General features: G+C 48.5%; 7 protein-coding genes across 7 annotated transcripts; 2 read left to right on the top strand and 5 right to left on the bottom strand.

Annotated features, from left to right (window-relative positions):
* Positions 1-390: 390 nt before the first annotated feature.
* LTR84_009024 (uncharacterized protein) lies at positions 391-2392 on the bottom strand (the record flags this gene model as incomplete). Its single annotated transcript, XM_064852566.1, has 7 exons — positions 391-866; positions 922-1342; positions 1393-1446; positions 1500-1711; positions 1758-1847; positions 1903-2146; positions 2219-2392. 7 exons carry the CDS (start codon positions 2390-2392, stop codon positions 391-393), a joined length of 1671 nt encoding a protein of 556 aa, XP_064701273.1.
* A 1304-nt stretch (positions 2393-3696) lies between these two features.
* LTR84_009023 (uncharacterized protein) lies at positions 3697-5886 on the bottom strand (the record flags this gene model as incomplete). Its single annotated transcript, XM_064852565.1, has 1 exon — positions 3697-5886. One exon carries the CDS (start codon positions 5884-5886, stop codon positions 3697-3699), a length of 2190 nt encoding a protein of 729 aa, XP_064701272.1.
* Positions 5887-7102: 1216 nt separating this feature from the next.
* Positions 7103-8333, bottom strand: LTR84_009022 (uncharacterized protein; the record flags this gene model as incomplete). Its single annotated transcript, XM_064852564.1, has 3 exons — positions 7103-7904; positions 7959-8054; positions 8125-8333. The coding sequence occupies 3 exons, from the start codon at positions 8331-8333 to the stop codon at positions 7103-7105; spliced, it is 1107 nt and encodes a 368-aa protein (XP_064701271.1).
* Positions 8334-10145: 1812 nt separating this feature from the next.
* Positions 10146-12152, top strand: LTR84_009021 (uncharacterized protein; the record flags this gene model as incomplete). The annotated part of the gene is made up of 5 exons (XM_064852563.1): positions 10146-10711; positions 10765-10908; positions 10960-11106; positions 11156-11683; positions 11744-12152. 5 exons carry the CDS (start codon positions 10146-10148, stop codon positions 12150-12152), a joined length of 1794 nt encoding a protein of 597 aa, XP_064701270.1.
* Positions 12153-13555: 1403 nt separating this feature from the next.
* On the top strand, positions 13556-15409 carry LTR84_009020 (uncharacterized protein; the record flags this gene model as incomplete). The annotated part of the gene is made up of 3 exons (XM_064852562.1): positions 13556-13684; positions 13742-13876; positions 13931-15409. The coding sequence occupies 3 exons, from the start codon at positions 13556-13558 to the stop codon at positions 15407-15409; spliced, it is 1743 nt and encodes a 580-aa protein (XP_064701269.1).
* A 366-nt stretch (positions 15410-15775) lies between these two features.
* On the bottom strand, positions 15776-17329 carry LTR84_009019 (uncharacterized protein; the record flags this gene model as incomplete). The annotated part of the gene is made up of 1 exon (XM_064852561.1): positions 15776-17329. One exon carries the CDS (start codon positions 17327-17329, stop codon positions 15776-15778), a length of 1554 nt encoding a protein of 517 aa, XP_064701268.1.
* Positions 17330-18728: 1399 nt separating this feature from the next.
* Positions 18729-20858, bottom strand: LTR84_009018 (uncharacterized protein; the record flags this gene model as incomplete). The annotated part of the gene is made up of 1 exon (XM_064852560.1): positions 18729-20858. The coding sequence occupies one exon, from the start codon at positions 20856-20858 to the stop codon at positions 18729-18731; it is 2130 nt and encodes a 709-aa protein (XP_064701267.1).
* Positions 20859-21203: the final 345 nt, after the last annotated feature.

Below are 21203 nucleotides of genomic sequence, written 5' to 3'. Positions count from 1 at the left end.
TCCCCTATCAGATATCTTTTAACGATCACAGTCCGAGTATTGCTATCGACGGTGGAGAGAATATATCCCTTTATGGTAGGACAACATATGGGTCCACACTTCGCTTGGGTCCTTTATGCTATACGACTCGTTGCAGCTTTCAACCTCCTTTACATAGGAAACTATCGAAGAGTCAGGCCATGGCTTCACAGATCTCTTCGCAAGGAGCGTGCTTCAAGCCACTGACTGAGTCAACGTTCATTGAAATACCACCAGGTCAAGATTCTGTCTCGAAGATTTGTTTCTTCTGCGATGGATACGGGTAGATGGTATTTGGTAACTCCCCATCTAGCTCCAGGATATTGAGCACCCTTAGAGTCCTGCAACAAGCAGTCTGAACTCTGACCATCTTTACCACAATTGCACGTAAGTTCCAAATCGCCTCCACTTGGGCATGGCATAGTAATCATCGAGATACTTGATCTCTTGCGCGGTCAAGATTCTTCTCCCAGTAATGAGATCTGCCGTCTTTGGATCGCGCCACTCGGTTCGCATGATCAATTTGTACGCGAGTGTGAAACCCACAATAATCAACAGTCCAATGATGTACTGGAAGAACGTGTACGCGGTGAAGCCTCCGCCACCCAAGGGCTTAGCTCCAGCGAAGATGCAGCAGACAACAAGCAGGATGGAGATCAGCATCATCCAGATGGGCATCAGCGGCCATGAAATGGACTTCCAAGCGTAGACTTGTCGGAAGAGAGGATCGTTCTGGGCTTGCAGGGCTTGGTGGAAGCGCCAGGATGTGAATGAGATGATCATCCAGTTAATGAAGTAGGCAGAACTGGATATGTTGACGAGCCAGACAAAGAGTTCATAGCCGCCAGCTAGGTAGGTGTTAGTTAGCACAATGAAGACAAGGAGACTGAGAAATTTCCTTACAGCTCAGACTGAGATAGCTCAGGAAGACCGCGACAGCACAAGTTATTGCGAGTGCCCAGCGTGGTCGGCCCCGACTGTCCACCTTTGCAATAAATTGAGGAACTAATCGCTTGTGTGCCATTTCTCGCACAATCCTGGAGGACAAGTAGATTGATTCGGCTGCGATTGCCAGTATACCAGTGATCATGGCTGCGTTGATGAGATCTGGAACGCCTGCGATATTCGCGTCTGCAATCGCGATGACGAACGCAGACGCGGTAACGTCGGAGCCCCCAAGAAGACGCTCATCATCGGACCTTACTAGAAGTGTAATGAAAACAACACTCAACATGTAGACGAAGTTGACTCGGAAAGGCACGAGTTTAGTCGCGTGTGCCATGCTGAAACGAGGAGATGAAGCCTCGCCACCCATAATGCCAATCTTTAGCAATTGTCAGAAGTGTCTAGAGAGAATGGAGATTGAATGCTTACGAAGACTTGATCCCCGACGCCTGCAACAGCCAGCAATGCACAATTGGCGAAACCCTGAAGATGTTAGCTGGTTGAATTGCGAGACAATCTGCTCCAAGAAAACCTACAGTAAACCCATTCTTGAACGGTGGTAAATCTCTCCAGTAAGCTCCATCATGTACATAGCCTCCTGGACCTGCGCCGCAGACGATTGCCAGAGACAGGACGATGATCAACAGGAATAAGAAAATTTTGATCACTGATGTGACGTACTCAAACCAAGCGAAGGCCTTGTTAGGAAGGAGGAATATCGCAAGGACAATGACAAGGAAAATTGTGACTTTGAGGTCAGTTTCTCGATCTCTGGGAAATGTAGTTCCACTCACTGGATGCTGGTAGTGGTAAGGCACCTTCAGCCCAGTACTGCACGAAGATATTAAAGAATATGGCTTCGAGTGCAACAACAGCAACCCAGCCTAGAATGTAATCAGTATTTGTTCCTTGTTTCTCTTGGGTAGCAAGCAACCATACCGAGCCATTCAGCGAAACCAGCACCGAAAGCCAGCGCAGGGTCAACCCATCGATCGGCATAGTCGATGTAATTGCCACTGGTCGGGAAGGCAATGGTCATCTCTCCAAGGGTCTGTAACACGGCCCAGATGCATGAACAGACCAAGAAGTAAGCAATGATCATGAAGCCAGGGCCTCCATTTGCCAATGCCTTGCCTGTGCCGAGGAACACGCCGCTGCCGATATTGGATCCAAGAGAGATAATCTGGAAGGTCAGGAGTCAGATCGAGTGCCTTGTGATATGGCAGAGACGACCCTCTGTGGTCATGAAACTCACATGGATCTGACGAGGGGAGAAGGAGCGGTGGAATTGACCATTCCTGCTGTCGGCCAACTCAGCCAGCGACGCCTGTTCGATACTTGAACTGGGATTGAGCCCATCTCCGATAGCAAATTCAGCTTCTTTGTCTGCTGCTTCTACAGCTCCTTTGTTGTCGATAATCGGAGACATCGTGCTGTCCGGAGTCTTTGGAGGCCTCTCGACGAACAAGATGAACTGTGGTCATACTTTCCTCCTTGAGCATTGTACATGGCAGGCATTCGACTCTTATGGTGGGAAATCGGGCCATGATACCCGTTAGAAACTAGAAGTCTGGTAACTGGTATGATTATCATCGACTAATTAAGACATGGACTCCACATGAATTTGCTATCTAGAATATCTGGAAGCACTCGGGATAAGCTATCGAGGAGCATTCTTACCCCGACTTGTGGATTTTGGAGTAAACTTGGGGGTTCAGCTGAGCGGTGTGCCAGCCTTACCTTGTCATCTTCCTAGTATTTGACAGGTGAGGAAAGTTCCGAGGTACTTTGGTTCGAGGCTGACCGGGAGACTCTCCAGAAGTGAGCAGAGATCGCATACTAGGTACCGTGGTGTGCATAGTTGACATCGCCTTGAAAGAACACGAAATCTATACAAGTGGTGGATCGTGTCCACTCTAGTCCGCGCTGAAAAGACCGATAAAGTGCAGAGAGAAGCTAAATGCAGGTCCTGTGTGCTGTAAATGGTAACTGTGCCGAGCACGTGCCAGTTCCTGTCTCGTTAGCGCTTTGCTAATTCTGGTATTAGCTTTGCTTACGTTCGTTATCAGTCTAATGTTATTTGTTTACGAATTACTGTGCGAGGCGTGTATCTTACTCGTAACTCCAGCACAGGTACACGCTCGCTGAACCTCGTCGGAGGGCTGAAAAGAGCCATTATCAAAGATGAATAGCGACAGCACACGGACAGCTGCTCGAGAAAGGTCTAGGAAGAGGGCCACATCGTCATGGCCAAGTTCAGATCCATCCTCCAATAATATCGACATTTTCGCGCTCCAGTACACCTATCACACTTGTGGCTGTGCGCTTCATGATTAGCCTTTAGCCTGATCGTAGCAGCCAGCGGGCATGTCTGCTGGCTGCTCCATGTCCGCAGTGTCTATGTCCTCTTGTGATCGAGCGCCCCCTAGTTTGGTATCAGCCTTCGCTTCGTACATTTTGCCTTGTCGCGCGCACCATTAATCGATATACATACATCAGAATTGCAAGTTACCTAGGTACTACCTAAAGAAGAGAACAAATGCATGTCTCCTAATGGCGGACAGAAACGTGTTACCCCGAGAGATATGAGCGCACTAATAGAACAATATGGGCTCTTTTAGTCTTGTGAAGTGTACAGGGGGTGTTCAAAAGACATCAATTCGTACTAACTTCAGAAATCCGGACCAGCTGGCATCCGTTGATCACTGACGGTCACTTATCAGCATAGATACTCTATCCTTCACAGCCACTCACACCCTCGCAACCACCAACCTCTTGGGTATCATATTCAACCTCCTCATAGACTTCCCCTGTATACGCCTCGGCATACATCACCTCCTCACCAGCAACCCCTTCCTCGTACGTCGTGTACTCCGTATACATTCCCATTTGTTGAGCGTCCATGCTGTCTTGTTGCACGTACAACTCGTACTCATTACTGGTCATCCCTTGCTGTTGGATCACTAATACGTCATTATTGACAACCTGCTGCTGCTGGATAATAGTCTGGTTCTGCTCGATAATAATGTTCTGCTCTTGTGGCTGTGCTGCCAACATCTGAGGTTGCATCGAATATCCTGCTGGCTGTTGATCTTGGTATACTACCGTTGATTGTTGTGGCTGAATGAAGTTGTACGTCTCATAACCGACCGTACCACCGCCAGACGCAGAAGCTAGAAAAGCACCTTGCTCTTGTGATGGCACGACATATTGTACACTGGGTTGCTGTTGGGAATACCCCGGCTGGGATGGTTGGTGGCTTGCGGATGGTGCTGGTCGTCGTCGAGGAGGAGGGCGTTGGACGGCTTGGCTGGACGTTGGAAGACCGGAGGTTTGTGCCTGTTGAGTATATGGTGGTGGAGCGGGGTTGTCAGCAGGGGCCTGGATGATGACACTTGCTTGTGCTTGGAGTGAGTATGAATTTGCTATGTGCGGCTGCGCAACGACGGTCTGTGGGTTGGAAAGTCTGAGTGGGTGGGGTCGCAGATCACTGTTCGATGCTGGAAGAAAAGCAGCAGTCGGCTCAGTGATAGGTGCAGAATGAACCGGTAATGGGTTCGGTGCAATGATTTGGGAAGACAGGTTTACTGATGTAGAAGTCTGTGTGGCTTGCTGTACTGACCCTGGTGGTTTCACGGTTGCTGAGTTGGATGCATTATGATTGAGTTGACCCTCAATGCCAACCTGAAATACCGTGTTCTCTCCACCAGGTTGTTCGGCTTGTTGCACATTGAGAGCGCAAGGTTGCGCTATCTCAGTTGCTGGAAATTGATTATCGGTAGCAGCAACCGTTCCCTGGTACGACTGCGCCAAAGACATTGTGCCATTGATGATAACTGATTGCGGGCGAACTGGGCGGCGTGCAGGAACTCCAGTTATCGTTGTTTGAGATGCTGCAGGATGCGGCCTTGGTACAATTGAGGCTTCTTGCTGCTGCTGCTGCTGCTGTTGCTGAAACTCGTCCTCATGGGTCTTCATTGGAACTTGTGCTGGATGTTGAACAGGGACTTTCATCTGGTACTCAACCTGACCATCATAGGGGATGAAATGGCGATCCTTTGGCTGATATTTCCCCTTTTTGTCTGCTGCCTCAACCATCTCACCCATCATAGATTTCAACGCTCGACCAGTTTTGACACCCATTGCTCCCGTCTTGATGACCATCTTTTTGGACATTTTTTGCATCTTCTTGGGATCTACCATAATTTGTCCAGCAACTTTGGCCTGTCGAGTTGCTAAACTGGCTCCACTGATAGTCGCATCTTTCATGGCATGAGTCGTGACCGCTAAGTCTGCAGCGAATTTCTTGGTGAGAACCGTACTATTATTGCGTTCCGAAAGCTGGTGCACTGCTAAAGCTTCATTAAAACCTGGCACAGCTTTCCTTGCCATTGTCGTATTGACGCTTACGGTCACGGACAACGGGTCTTGAAGGGCTTGAACAGGAGCAGTCTGTCTTCGGTGCAGTACAGGAGCACCAATGGTGGCATTCTTGCCAGGCGCCGTTGGATACCTTGTGATCTGAGGCATCTGAGTATTCAAAGGCCGAATCTGTGGCTGTATCTTGGCTTGTGGCTGGGATACTGATGCCTGAGGTTGTGACGGGAATTCATATGAGCATCTTTGCGTCTCTGCATGAATATAGATTGTCTTGCCATCAGGGGTTTGTGACTTCATCCAGCCAAGTGGTAGTTGAGGAACACTGGGTCGTTCCCAAGAAGTTGTCCCTGTTGTTGGGTTACAGTACAATGTTCTGCCAGAAGGGTCTGCCATCTCGAGCCATCCTGGAGGTAGTGGCAACAGCTGAGGCTGAGGCTGGGCCTGAATTGGTACAACTGACAGGAGCGGCTGTTTGAGGTCGTAGCCTGACTGCAGATTGGAATCGATCGACGAAGCCTCGAGTGGACCTACATATTCTGCCATAACTTTGGTCACTACTGAAGTGGCTGCGAGGCTCAAAAGCTGCTTAAGCTTGAAAATTGAGAATTACTTGGTAGTTTTTGTGGTGGGAAGTGTAGGTAGAAAATCGGATATGCGATCTCTCATATGGCGGGATCGCTGCCTTGATCTGATCAAGCTCGTGTATGCAGGTTTTTCCAAGGCTTCTGGACAGGTCTCCTGCGACCTAGTCGTAAGTACCACGGTCAAGCACCAAGACAAGAACACGAGCTGGCCTGCCACCTCGGCCGCTTTCCCATCTTTAGAGTACTCCCCATGCTTCGAGATCGAATCAGGTGCCGAATAGGTGATGTCGCAAGCATGTCGAGTCCTGCAGAGCAGGGCTCTAGCTAAGCTAAGTCTTCGCTTGATTTCACTAGACCAGCTTAAAGCCCTCCAAGAAATAAAGAGACTTGTCATTCCCCCACCAAAGCTTCAACTTTTGTGCACCAGCATAAGAAGATGTCCAGTATCCTTACAAGCAATTCTGGAACAGATTCAGTAGGAAAATTATTGTTGATCGCGCACGACATTCGGCAGGACAGGAACCTCAATGTTGCAGACTTTCCTAGCCTTTTAAGTGATGGAGACTTGACCACCTCGCCTAACCAGCTTAGGTAGTCAGGGGGGGTCAAGGGGTGGTCCGAGGCTTGAGCGCCTCGCCCCGTTGGGCACCTCCAGCTTAGGCGATATCCCACCTCCCAGCCGAGATTCATATGTGAACACCTGATAGCAAAACAACTCATGATAATCAATCAAGTGGTCGGTACCGATACCTAACTTGTCCGTTGTGACCCGTCAAAAGTGAATATCCTGGATCGAAAGTGCCATGTGAAGTATTGTATAGTGCCTTCATACTTGAATATATCGACCAGACTATGCCACGACTCAATTCTCCATCAGATTTGCGGAGGCCACCTAGCAAGCCGACTTTAGCCTGCAACCAACCCCCCTTATTTCTCAACCAGAGCTTTGTTGATAACGCATGTGTCGGCGCCCTATCACTCTCTCCCCTCTACGGATAAAGCGTTGGTACTGTAATCTCTGTGCCCACTGGAGCAGAAAGGTAGGTAATATTAAGTGTCTAACTAAATCCTCATGTCGTAATACTTATTTCTGACCAGCTCCGAATTTGCCCATCAATGCCACAGCCTTGCCATCATTGACTTAGGCCCCTTGGTCTGTATGCTAATGTCACACCTCAATGGTTCTGTAAAAACTTGTTGATGTCGGCATACGTTTGCTTATGGCTATACTCCATGTTCAAGCCATGGCCACTGCCAGGAACAACAATGGTTTCGAGTTGAGCGTCGGGTGCTAATATGGTGGACAAGTTGAGAATGCTGGGGACTGCAGGGTTGCCAATCTGGTAGCAATCACCACCACAAAAGACGAGATCTCGCTCTCCCGTAATGATGAGAAGCGGACCAGTGAAGTTGTTTCTTACTGGACTGCCGACTTGCACAATCTCACCAATAGATGTCGGTTTGGTGTTGTTTACCGACCAGGGTAAGGCTTCGGGGTCGAAATTTCCTGGTGCGAGGAAAGCTGTTTGTATCCCTGAAGGATATTCCCATGCAATATAGCCTGCTGGATAGTCTTTCTGATATCTTGGAATCTCTGTGGTCGAAAGCCAGCTGGAGCCAAACATAAACTGGTCGGCCCAGGTCCCATTGGCACTGAAACCCGTAAGGACCGCGGCATCAGATATAGTGGGATAGTCGCGGATGAGGCTTAATGTCAATCCGGATCCAATGGAGTGGCCAACGTGTTGCACCTTTTCAAATTCATGCTCCACACCGGGGAAGGTACCATTGTGAATTTGTTCCGTAAGATATCTCAGAGCCTGTTCTGAAAGTGCCGCTTGCACATCCTGGATTGGATCAGGATGGTCGGACTCGCCCACCCCAATGCGATCCCAGGTCAGAGTGCTGAAGCCATATTCATCCACAGCAACGTTCACATAAGAGTAGTTGAAGTTGTTGAAAGATAAATCCCAATAGCTTAAATGAGATGTTAGGAGCGATCTCGGATCTATTCTAGTGATGGTTCCTTACTTTCGGTCGAATCCGCCTCCGTGTGTGAGGATCTGAATCACCTTGGAATGGCCATGATCCGGTGCGCAATAGGTTGTTCCGATATTATACGTCCCACTAACGATGGCATACTGGTATAGTGAGCGTCAGTAATTCGGCCTTAGAACATATGGGCCGAGATTCGCACCCTTTGAAAGCATCTGCGATGTATGAATGTCCTTGCCTATTGACATCGAGAATGAAATTGGTCACTTCAACATTGTTGGATGGAGCAGTAATGTTCCACACAGCGTTTTGTGCAGAAATTGTGACGGGTATGGTGAGATTTTGGCAATGTTTAGCAGACACAAGCCGAGCGGCCAATGCCAGAGCAATAGCAAAAATTGAGCGAAGCATATTTGAGGCTGGTCTATACAGTTCTCAAACCATCCAATGACCTACATTAGTACTTTATAAACTTTGCATAATGGCGTATTCAAATTCATCAGGAGGCAATGACATTAAATTTGTCATTAGGCGTCGCATGGCCTGGCGTGATTCAAGCCTTGCCGCAAATTTCGAATATCTGTCAGCATACGTCGATTCCTCCCGAGTACGCACCAAGGCTGTGCCCTGAAGTAGCACACTTATGCCTCGTAATGATCCCATTGTCCCTTTCAGACTCATAGTGGGCAAATGTGACTGTGTTCGGAGATTAAAATCATGTGCAATGCTGATTGACATTCCGCTTCAAGCTTTTGGCATTTTTTCGAAGACATCTAGCCTTGTCGAGGAATGATTTTCCCAAGCTGCGAAGTTGTATAGGATTTCAACACTCGCTGACATAGATGAACAAACCAATCGGCGGTCTTCTAGTAAAGATCAATACCATAGATCTGCAGTTGGCCTTCGCATCTTTCTCCGGGGTCATTCTTGGCACGGAATGAGGCATCGGACGACGGTACGCCAGTGTTATTCAAGACACTAGCAGAGGCGTATTCGAGCACCACGGCTGATAAGTGGTACTTCGTAGTATCTAGCCTTTCCTAGATAAAAAGGCAGTGATATTCGTGCTGACTCCTCTGCAATATGATGGGCTTTCGAGCAGAGAGGGAGAAGTGTTGAAGTTTTCCATGTGGTGTTGGCTCCCTGGCTGTTTGCCAGAGTCTATTTAAGACTTCTGCAGGCTGGATAATAGATCAGTCATCCTTTGTACTGACCTCCTCAAGGTCTAAGATGAAAATGTCCAAGCGTTTGCTGTCGATGTTTGATAAACGCATATTCGTTTTTGATGGAATTACTCACCAGGCTCAAGACACCTATTTAGTAATGTCAGATTCAGCGCAAGACATTATCGATGATCTGTAGAGTGGGGAGATTGGTTCTTTGAGCCTGACCTTGGCTGTTCAAGAGAGGTGCGGCAGAAGTGTCAAGGAATTTGCTTTGCAGCCTGGCCAGTCAATGACAACCCCGCAGCGTTGAATATTACTTTGTACGTGCTATCCCCGTGAGTTTATCAGGGCCAGCCCAGCAGAGTCAAAATGTTGGAGTCAAGTGGCGTGGACAGCGTAAACCATGCCTGAATGGGATCGCGTAAGCGGGTCATCTTAGAGTGCCCAGTTGTTATTTTGACGTTGATCTACATAGCTCTCCAGCGTCAAGAGTCAGGCCCGAGCGACATGCCAGATTATTAGGTGAGGTCCACTATTATTCATGATTCACGGATTTGCAAGCAAGCAGAGAGATGCACAGTCCTCGGACTACTGCTTAGACTGCAGAGCTCCTACAGTCGACAGTGCTGCACCTTCTGGCCTTCGTGCGCCGTGAGATCGAAACAAAGTCCAGCGAAAAGAACCAAGTCGTTTGGGAGCTTGGCCCTTTGAATCTCGTACCACAAAAAGCTTCAACATGGCTGTTCACTTCCGCAGAGTCAACTTATCGAAGTCAACCTTGCCGTTGACAGTTGTCCTCTCGTTGAGCTCGCTTAATGACCAATTGAACCAGAGCGATCTCCATTCAGAGTCTCTGAAAATCGGTAACCCCGCGAGTCGAGGCTGACTTCATGGAGAAGCTGGGGAAGGCTGACCGAAGACCCCTGCTCACCGAGGCACCGAGCATTTATCCTCGGGTCCTCAAACGAGACACTGCGGGCAGTCGATACTATGTATTTACCCTGCTATCCAATCTTGAACTTTCAAATCAATCAGATATTTCGCCAAGTTTGCAATAATGGAGGAGAACAAGTCAGTCCATACGAAATCTGAAGCTCCGGCTGCAGAACAGATTGAAACTAGCGAGAAGCAAGTCTCCAACCTCCATGTTGATGCGGAAGAACATGGCCACGCCGTGAAAGGGGACGATTCCGATGGAGTAATCCAATGGACTGCGAAGCATGCTATTGCCTCCCTATCACTCGCTGGACTTTATGTTGGTAGGTGTTTGCTTTCACCTGGCGATGTACAGAAGAAAATTCAGGCTGACAGCGTGGACACAGGCGCTCAAATTCCCCTCTACTTCGTTGGAGGGTCTCTGACATTCATTGTCCATGATATTGGGTCTCCGGAGAAGTCCTCCTGGCTGCCGGTAGCCAACACTCTAGCAATCGCTTCTATCGCTCCATTCGTTGGATATCTGCAAGATATCTTTGGACGTCGAAACATGTCCCTTTTAGGGGGCGTCGCCATTATGGTCGGGATTGTCCTTATTGGTACGGCTCATGGATTCGGTCAGGCTGTTACTGGGATGTCCATAGCTGGTGCTGGTGGAGCTGTTGGCGAGCTCACCGCACTTGCCGGGTATGATGTCTCTCATGCCCTGAACTTCCCTCTGCTGACAAGTGGTGTCCCAGAACCGCCGAACTTGTTCCTGTCAAGCAGCGTGGCCTCTACCTAGCAATGGTGACATTCTTTGTGGTGCCATTCGTACCTTATGTGATGTACAGTCAGCTTCTAAGTACTTACCACACCTGGAGATGGGGCATGTGGATCTCTCTGTTGGTAACAATCATACCGAGGAACCTATACGAAACTGACAGCCTGTCTAGGATCTACAATGGCATTTGCTTCCTTGGAATTGCTTTCACTTACTTTCCAGTTGCTACTAGGAGAGGAGACGGAGCCACGAAAATGGAAATCGTGAAAAGCATTGATTACGTGGGAGGTTTCTTGTCAATCACTGGTTTAACCCTCTTGTGAGTCATCCCTTATCAATATCGTCTTAGTGACTAACAAGATCGACAGCCTTGTGGCTCTCCAAGCCGGTGGGTATTCCCATCCCTGGACCTCAGCCTATGTCCTCTGTACCCTACTTATCGGTCTCGCACTTATCTTGGTTTTCATCTTGTGGGAGTACAAGTTTGCCAAAAATCCAATGGTACCGCGCCAGCTATTTCGAGGCCAAAGAACTGTGGCTGTCTCATACATGGTGGCTTTCGTTGGTGGTATGAACTTCTTTTCATCGCTCAACTTCTTTCCACTCGAAGCGTCTACTGTGTTTTCGCCAGATCCAGTACAAGTCGGATTGAAAGGCTTGGCTGGGGGCTTAGGGGTTACAATGGGAGCCACCCTCGTCAATGCCGCCTTGTCATGGTTTAAGGGATGGAGTCGAGAGTTGCTGGTCGGCTCATGTATCTTGATGACCGCATTCGGAGGAGCTATGGGAGCTGTGACTCCTGATACACCCGACAGACTCTACATTTTCGCCATCCTTTCTGGGTTTGGCATTGGCGGTGTCCTTGTGCCGGCAGCCACGATCGCTATCACTGTTGCGTAAGTCAGCCCTGAAGTTCATGCATATCATGTGTAAGATCTGATGCTAATATTCTCCAGGCCTGATGAGGTGATTGCCACTGCTGTTGCTCTGTCACTTTCTATCAGGGTTGTGGGTGGATCAATCGGCTACAGCATTTACTACAACATCTTCTACCACAAACTCGAGACTCAGCTTCCCATAGAAATTGCTCAGGCAGCAATTAAAGCTGGATTGCCACTCACATCAGCCGAATCCTTTGTCGGAGCATTCCTCTTGGATCCCGCTGCCCTTGCAACCATTCCAGGAGTCACCCCCGCGGTAGTAGAGGCCGCTACCATTGGCACTCGTTCGGCATATGCCTACGCCCTTAAGTATGTTTGGTTCACCAGTATTGGGTTTGGTGTTTGTGCGATTATCGCCTGCCTTTTCCTCGGGAATGTCAAGAAGTATATGACAAACCGTATTGCAGCTCAAATCGTGCACTGAGAGCCGAGATAAGATGGGAGGATGATGCCTAAGCATGATGGTGATGACTAGACATCTGGTCGGAGGTGTGGAGGAAGTATTAAACCTTGCTAACGATTCAATCGGACGCGAGCTCGGAGGACTTGCTGGTTATTCCATGGGCCTGTCCAAAATCATCGAACCTATACTTGGTAGCTAATTCCCGTTCAAGCAAAGCTCGAAGCTTCCTAGGTACTTAGCTATTGACACCAATGATCACTACTATGCCTTCTCATGTAATCAATTATAGAATGAGTGCTTTCTTATCACTAAATTTTCACTTTTCAAATAGGCCAATGGAAGGCAAGGTTCATAAATTCTTACTGCCGAGACGCCGAATCTTAGCGCCCATGGAATCCGAATAGTCCCACAAGATAGTCTACGATATAGATTAATTTTCTCGAAATGTCCTCAACAATTCGTCGTCTTAGCTCAGGTGAGTTGAGGTCAACCTCAATTATCATTTCTACATCTAACACGTCATTCAGTTGGGAGAGCGTCGTAAGTGATCTTTATCCACAAACTTGTTCCATCATTTCTAACAATCATCCCAGAGACTGAAGTTTCAATCAGTCCCAAAATCTGAAGGTCGTGTGTTCAATCCACACAGACGACAATCTTTTTTGCCTTTTTTCGAACTTTATTTAAGTTAGTCGAAAATATTAGGGTGAACTAAGGCCGTGTACTCATTCTATATAGATGGTGATGTTTTTACTCTCTTCGAGAGTTCGCAGTTTGTAAATCTTACGTTACGATTTACTTAGTACGACAGCAAGACTCTACCCTAAATTAGGTAAAGCGTGGGTGTCTACCAAGAACCTAAATATTCAGACTTCATCTTCCACATTGGCACATCTTGGCTTGATCAATGATGGAACAACAGCTACGTTAGCTGTTAATGCCTTGCCTTTAGGAACGATTCGATATTTCTCTGCTTCAACAATACTCTTTGCGAGGGTAGGCCCATGATGCTCGAACTAATGATCTCGTCTGGAAGGTGATGCACAGACTTGAAGCCTGAGCAGTCGTGGGACACAATCTTTGCATTCCACCTCGGATACCCAAGATGCCAAGGTGATCATCCTCGTTGCCTATGCTTTGCTATCTCTCAGGTTTCATCGGCCAAGTATTTACTGTAGCATCCTTCGTCATAAATTCTGGTTCCAAGCCTCATTGCCTCCACCCAGTCATCGGAAGCGAGCGCATAGCAATGGCAGTTATGTCCTACTTCCGAAGATACAAAGTGCTTGTAAAGTGGACGAGCACCGTGCATATATGAGGCCTTCTTCCCAGAAGAAGTTTCCTTGAAATCACGCTCGGATCTTTTGAGAAGAGAGAGTAGACACCACAGGCCGACATTGCTTGAGCGTTACGAACTGTCAGCCATGGTTTGCATCAGCTCCATTGCTGCACTCTGCTCTGCCTTTATTGGCATGAGTAGAGCTGCTGCATTAGGTACCGCCGAGCAGTATGCCTCTGGAGAAGTTCACGCTCACATCATGGGCATCAAGATGGTCCGTACGGTCGATATATTTCATTTCGACTTGACACTGGGCTAAGACATTCTTTAGGCGCAATGGGATGCCGAGCTTGCAGCAGGTCAGATGGAGAGCTCCCAGTATCCAGAACTTGGTTACACCCCTTGCGAGAATGGGTTTGCTGCCGCCATTCCTGGAGATGCAAACAATACATTCAGATGCAACAATGTGAGTCTGGTCCACATACTCTTGAGTGACATGAGTCAAAGCTGACATACTCAGATTGACCTGTACCATTTCCTGTCTCACGCGGAATTGGGAAGTTCAGCGGGTCGAGGGTCATCCTCTTGGGGATGGACATCCGATGACGGTAGAGAGTTTGTGGCCATCGGACAGTACGACGGCACAGCGTTCGCCGAGATAAGCAGTGAAGGTAAACTTTTGTATCTCGGTCGACTTCCTCAATTTGACCCCATAGGATCGAATTGGAGAGAAATCCGAGTTCTCAGAGGTTATGCTGTCATTGGCTCTGAAGCCATCAACCACGGGGTCCAGATCTTTGATATGCGCAAACTGCTTAATCTCGATCCGGCAAGCCCCACCAATTTTACCCAGGAAGACTTGACTGGCCATTGGAACGAGCTCCCTGTTGGACGTACTCACAACATTGTCATCAACGAGGAACTCAATTATGCCATCGCTTCCGGCTCAGTTGGTGGCAATGAGACCATCAGAGTCAGAGGCGACCTCCCTTGTAGGGGTGGGTTGATCTTCATAAACATGACGGATCCCTCAAATCCAACGAGCCCTGGTTGTGCTGCTGGTGACGGCTATGTTCATGATGCTCAATGCCTTGTCTATCGCGGACCAGACACAAGATACGAAGGTCGTGATATTTGTTATGGATATAACGAGGACACCTTGACCATCTACGATGTTACAGACAAGGTCGGAAACACGACTAACATCATCTCCATCACTACCTTCCCAGGTGCCGAGTATGTCCACCAAGGCGTTGTAAACGATGAGCAAAACCAAGAGTATATCATCCTTGATGACGAATTTGATGAGCGCGACGCAGAAGTCGGTCCGATGACCCAGGGTCTACCTACTACTCACATCTTCGACATTCGCGACCTCGAGAATCCTCATTACACTGGATACTACGCTGGCAGAACCCGGTCAATCGACCACAACCAATATGTCATCGACGGCTACAGCTACCAATCCAACTACGGCAACGGACTAAACGTCCTGGACATCCGCTCATTGCCTGACGACCCCAGCGGCGGGGGTATCTGCGAAGCCGGATTCTTCGACATCTACCCCGAAGACGACGAGTTGGAGGGCGGCGGTACCGTCGCATTTCTGGGCTCATGGTCTTCATACGCGTACTTCAAGTCCGGCTTCATCATGGTGCACACGATCGAGCGCGGCACTTTCGTCGTCAAGATGACCAGCAAGGAATGTCCCGGCCACAAGACCTGTGATCCAAGTCCATGTTTGACGTCTCTACGCGCCAGCAGCATTGAAGGCCGCCTCGAAGAGGGTCAAGACTTCTGCCATGGATTCCTAGCTCGCCAGAACGACGATGAGCGCGACATTCCTGACTATGCCGCGGAGGCGTGCGCCGGTGGTGGTGGAGAGGGAGAGCTTGTCGCTCAGGTGAGCAGTGCCTGCGCTTGCGTCCCAACCATCGCGGTTCCTGAACTTTCGAGGACAACAAGTCGTCCGCCTGTGCCGACTGTGTTACCGCCTTGAGAAAATGATGGGATAAAAGTCAAAACAGTAGGACATCGAGTAGGGAGTTCTGACGACAGTAAGCAAGCATACATGAGTACACCTCCAGATCCCAAGATATCGCACTGGTAGCAACGGAAACAAGTGTCCGAAATGAAATGATATAACTGAATAATTACTGCAATAAAATTACACTAGAATTCACGCTGATTCTGAGCTGAAGCTTCACATATAACATCTCAGCACGATCACGGATAGCAACATTCGCTAGCTCTCTGATTCTCGTATAAACAGTGTTGGCATTCAAAAGCTAGAACCCTCAGGTCGCACAGTCCCAGCACTACTCGTATTTTTATCTACTGATCTGCATGCTACAACATCACACGCTCACAGCGAGTATCTGAACTCCTGGTTCTGAATGTCTGTCAAGTCCTGAAATTCATGATTCTTCTCCACCGTATGTTCGGCACCGAGCGCTTCCCTTGCTGCATCGCGCTTCTTATTCCGATGCGTGTACACAAGTCGGATGAGGTACAAGTCCACGGTGATGAGGAAGTACAAGATACAAATGGAGATCTTTGCTGGTAGGTATCGAGGTGCGTCCTTAGCTTGGAAGGTCTGAGGGGAAATGATATTGCCAATGGTATACGCGATGGTGCCGATACAGGTGACGGTGATTTTCTTGGTGGAGCCTGCCACGTTACTGGCTTGGAGGCCGAGAATGGTGGTCCAGCCGATGGGAATGCCACCGCTGAGGTAGTAGCCGATGAGAGCAGGGGTTTTCTCGGTGGTAGCCATCAAGATTGCGCCGACGATAGATGGGATATGTGTTGCGATACAGCACCATAGTCTCTGCTCGGTGCGCATGGCGATGTAGGTAACTCCGATAAGGACGACAACTTCATATGCTCCAAGAGGGGTGACAAGGAGGAGAGAGTTGAGCTTGCTGTATCCCATTCCGGTGACCAAGATATTGCCAAAACTGGTGGCGATGGAGTTGGGGATGTTGGCCGCAAAGACCCAGAAAGCATACAGCCAGGTGTTGATATCTTTCACGGCTTCCCAAAACTGATCCCACTTGAAGACCTTACTGCCGATGCCTTGCTCGTTTCCTCGAAGTCGCTCAATATGAAGAAGCTTCTCTTCCTCCGACAAAAAACCTGCAGTTGCAGGTGAATCAGGGAGGACAAACCAAAAAATCACTCCAACCACGGCAGTAAGGAGACCGAGGAAAAGGAAGATGACTTGCCACCCTTCCAAAGCAGCGTTCACATCTCCGCCGACATGTTTTGCCACTCCATATGCAAAATACCCCCCAAGCATCTGGGCAAGACCACATACGGCAAACCATATGCCTACTCGAAACGCTTGCTCTTCTTTACGATACCATTGAGAAGTGAATAGTACCCAAGCAGGGACCACAGTGGCCTCAGCAGCCCCCAGAAGAAATCGGCAGGCCAACAAGCTACTGTAAGTTTTGCAGCTGGCTAGCGCAGCAAGCACCCCTCCCCAGATAGTGACATTGACAGCCACATACTTGGCCAATGGGAACATCTGCAGAAGACGGATGGTGGGAAACTCGAATGCCAGTTGTCCAAAGAAGAATATCGATGCAACCCAGTTAAATTGATTGCCGTGAAGATGGGCTGACTCTCTCAGTCCGGTGACACTTGCGTAGGATATAGAAACCTTGTCGATATACTGTAGGAAATAAACAATGCATATCAGGGGCATGATATGGAGATCGATTTTCCGAACAAGGCGGCGATTTCGCGCTGGGTCAAGAGGCTGCTGCAGTGATCCAGTGGATTTGAGGAGTTCCAAAGCGGCATCGCCATTATTTCGACCTTTGGAAACGGGCAGATTCTTTTGTTCTGCATCAATTGGCGAGCGAGCATCATCTGGTACAATATTTTGCTCGACGTTCTTCTCCGAGGCCATGATGTCGAAAGTTGAAATTTGTAAGGGTTTAATCTTGTAGATACGGCTGGTCTGCCAGCACACTCGACGAGTATAAGTTTGGCCACGAGGCCAGTTATATCGAGTACTCAAGCACTTCCGCTACCAACAAACACGACCTCAAATTTTTCAACCATCATGTATTTTCTGCAAGCACGCAATCCTCTTTGATAAAGACGACCATGAACCCTGCAGAGCCATGTGGTACGATCTTCAATTCAACGGGTTTAGATATGCAACGTTGGAGACAAGGCCGGACATCTACAAGGCTGATTGGACGGCGAGTTCAAAGTGCTTATCATCCTAATCCGCAAGCTTAATCAGTGAGTGGTATATTGTGGCCATTCGGAACCGAGACAAAATTAACAGAGGACTTTGAGGACTTTATGCCGTGGGAGTGCTGGTTTAACCGACCTGTTAACATCGCGACTCTCCACTTAGTGCCGATGGCGTGCTTGAGGGTTTTTGGCAAACACCGAGGAAACCACAGAAAAATCTTTCGAGTGCCGTGTCTGCTAGCCCTCCCAGTGACAATATCGTATGACCTGTAGTCTTAGTGGCTTGCCTTGATACTTATTGTGGGCGAAAGTACGAAGCGTTGGTACTAGAACCACGAAAACAAGTTGAATGCAGGTGGAGACAAGGTATTGTGTAATGAGAGTTATGACCAGTAGAGTTCAGATTATAATACCATAGAGCTATATTGTATGGCCATATGACACCAAAACTTCAATGGGAGACAGCAGATATGAGCTTGCTGCCTCGCTGATGGCTCCTTGCTTTGCATGAAAATCTGGCCGACGTAAACCTGAGGCTACTCAACAAGGCTGACTCTTGGCATGGCGAAGTTGGACCTCAATCGATTGAATTCTCTGGGCCTTTTCAAGCTTGCCAGAGCTCATCCTCACCTCGGCAAGAGTAGTATACGCCGAGATTTGGCTAGAATTTTTGGCCTTTCTTAGCACATATCTAGAGTGGGACAGAGACCTCAACAATACGGAACGGCGTATTGTGAGGAAAGTTGGAGGCACACGCAAAGATCGGAAGACCTGGCCGTCTGTTTGACGAAAGACGCGACTCGGATCGCAGCCTGAATTCTGTCCAGGTCGTCTGTCGTGGAAAGCAACCCACCGTTTTCCAGACATCCACAGCGCCTAATCGCAATGTACAAGTTACCTGGAAGGATATCTTCCACGTTACTTTTCGTAGCTCGAAGCCCCGGTAGATCGAATGAACTGTCTGCCCTGCATCGAGGAGAGGTCGGGTGGTTGCGATTGGTCAAAGGTGTCTTTGAGACGGACGTCTCATAGCCCGGCACAAGCAAAGCCCACTGAGATAGAGCACAAAAACAACGGTGCCCAAACCTTGACAAGGCTGACAATCAAGCTTCAAGTTCTTTCAATCTGGCTTCCCAGCCTTCGACTCCACGCAGCATTGTGTCAAGTTCTTCTTTCTCGTCCTCAAGCTTAATTCTGCGCTCAGCATCAAGTTCACTGAACACATAGCCGCCTTGGCCGTCAAATTGAAGGATCACACTGTGATACTTCCATAAGCTTCTGCGATGGCTCACTGTCATCAATGTGGTGCCTAAGCCCTTGGCTGTTTCATACATTGTCTTTTCCATCTCCATTGTGACTGAGCTTGTGCACTCATCTAAGATTGCATATTTTGGCTTGTGGTAGAACAATCGGGCCATTGCGATGCGTTGTTGCAGGCCACCGGAGAAGACGTCTCTCCATTCTTCGATGGCGTCCCATCCGTTGGGACGGTCGATGATCGACTCAATCTCGAGAATAGCAAGGATTTCTCGGAGGGCGTCTTCTGACCCGTTCTTTGCCCGAAACTCGTACAGAGAATCCGGATAGATGATTTGATCTCGTAGAGTTCCTCTGCTGAGATAAGGTCGCTGAGGAATGTAAAAAATGTCTTCGAAACTTGGTTTTTTCACACTTCCACCATACACCGGCCACAGTCCACCCAGGATCCTGAACAGACTTGATTTACCACAACCATTAGGGCCGACAATCAATAAATGGTCTCCAGGTCTGATGTGAAAGGTCAACTTCTTTACCAGGACGTCTCCATTTGGACTGACGATCGGTACATCCGTAAATTCGATGTTCTCGCTTTCTTCCACGGTACCACGGCCTTGTAGAACAAGAGCATTCTCTTCAATGCTTGCTGAGCTCACAAGCTTTTTCTGAAATCGACCAGCGGACACTTCATCCATAACGTCCAGAAGTCCAGAGACTCTGGAAGTATATCCTGCCAACTCGGTGATCTCCTTGTATGAGAACATCAGGCGCCCAAAGGCATCAGAACTGCTCAACAACATCCGTCTGTTCTTGACGAAACTCTCAGTATGATCACCTGCATTTTGCAAGGCTTGGCCGGGGATTTTGAAGAAGACTGGAAGCGAGCATAAAACTAGACCAAGGGCACCCCAGAAATATTTAATGACAAAGTCCTCCATGAAACCATGGTAGAATCTCCTTCGAAGAATGCGGTTGACGTGCTTGATCAAGGTGAAGTATCCCTTATCCAAACCATCCTTTTCTGCCTCATGTCCAGCGTAGAGGGCAATCTCTTCACTGTAATCGATGAGTCTAGTGTGTTGGAATCTAAATTCACCCTCTAGTCTTGCTTCATCTGCAACGTATTTGCCGAAAGGCGGTGTAAGGGCTCGCATTACGTTTGCGGAAACCTGTACCAGTAAGGCCATGGCAAAAAGGCCTTCTCCACCAACAGACTTTGACAGGGAATAGTTATAGATGACCATGTCGAGAATTGGTTTCGCAAGGTTTGAGTATAACTCTGCCAGAGAATTGCTGAAACGTGAGACATCCACTGTTATGAGCTGATCGGCATTCTTTATCCTGTCGTCCAATGCCGAGAGTGTGTAAAAAGTCATGTTGTCCAGATATTTCTCATGAACATGGTTGGTGAGTCGCGTGCGATAGCAGAGTGCAAGCTTGGTCTGATGGTATTGCAACATTGAGTTTGTGAAAGTCGCAGGCACGGCAACCAACATCCACCACACAAGACCCAGGATAAAGTCGCGTCCCCGACCTTTGACCAGTGCAGAAACGACCTTGCCATCCAGCTCTGCGACATACAGTGACAGGAGTGTTCGTAAGACAAGGAAAACACTGTGACTGGTCAAGAGACGCAGTTCTTTACTCCGAAGGCCAGGGATGACGATTTTGAGCAATCGGAACAAATTGCGGAAGAACTCTCTGTTTATTTCCACTCTCTTCTTCTTATGCTCCTTGTTCGCTGCGTCTGAATCTCCAGTACTCGCAGTTTGTTGAGCACGCAGCTCGGCTTGCCTTCGAAGGGCGGCTTTCTGCTCGGCGATGGCATTATAGACTCGGTGGATGAGCGCGACGACCAGCGTGATGTAGACCGTTCTTGAGATCTTTGTGCGATGTTTGAGGTAGAGAGAAGTCAACTCAGAAACGATTTGCCTTACAGTCCGCGGCGGCGGTAATAGTTTGGATTGCACCGCCATGATGCGTCTGTCTCTGATCAGTGGCGGAGATGAATTGGATTCTGGACAAGTCTTTAGGAACCAAGTGCCATTATGACTCGAAGAAGCACATGCGGTTTCGCACCAAAGCGCAGTCAACTAAGGAGGACGAGGACGTGCTAAGGTGCACAAAGTACCTCGGACCAACCCATGTGAAAGACACTTCCCCGACGTCACCAGTGGGTTATCACTTAACCTGCGCTAGTGCCTGCTAAAGATAAGCTTATATCCGCATACCGCTATTTATGACGACGCTAGATACCTTAACCCGGGAGCTAATGGAATGTCTTTTGACAGCCTCGATGCCCGCGCTTTTTCGACTCATCG

Source organism: Exophiala bonariae (genome assembly GCF_035927105.1).
Source record: "Exophiala bonariae strain CCFEE 5792 chromosome Unknown scaffold_35, whole genome shotgun sequence".
In the NCBI taxonomy this organism is placed as follows: domain Eukaryota; kingdom Fungi; phylum Ascomycota; class Eurotiomycetes; order Chaetothyriales; family Herpotrichiellaceae; genus Exophiala; species Exophiala bonariae.
This window is presented reverse-complemented; position numbering and strand designations above follow the sequence as displayed.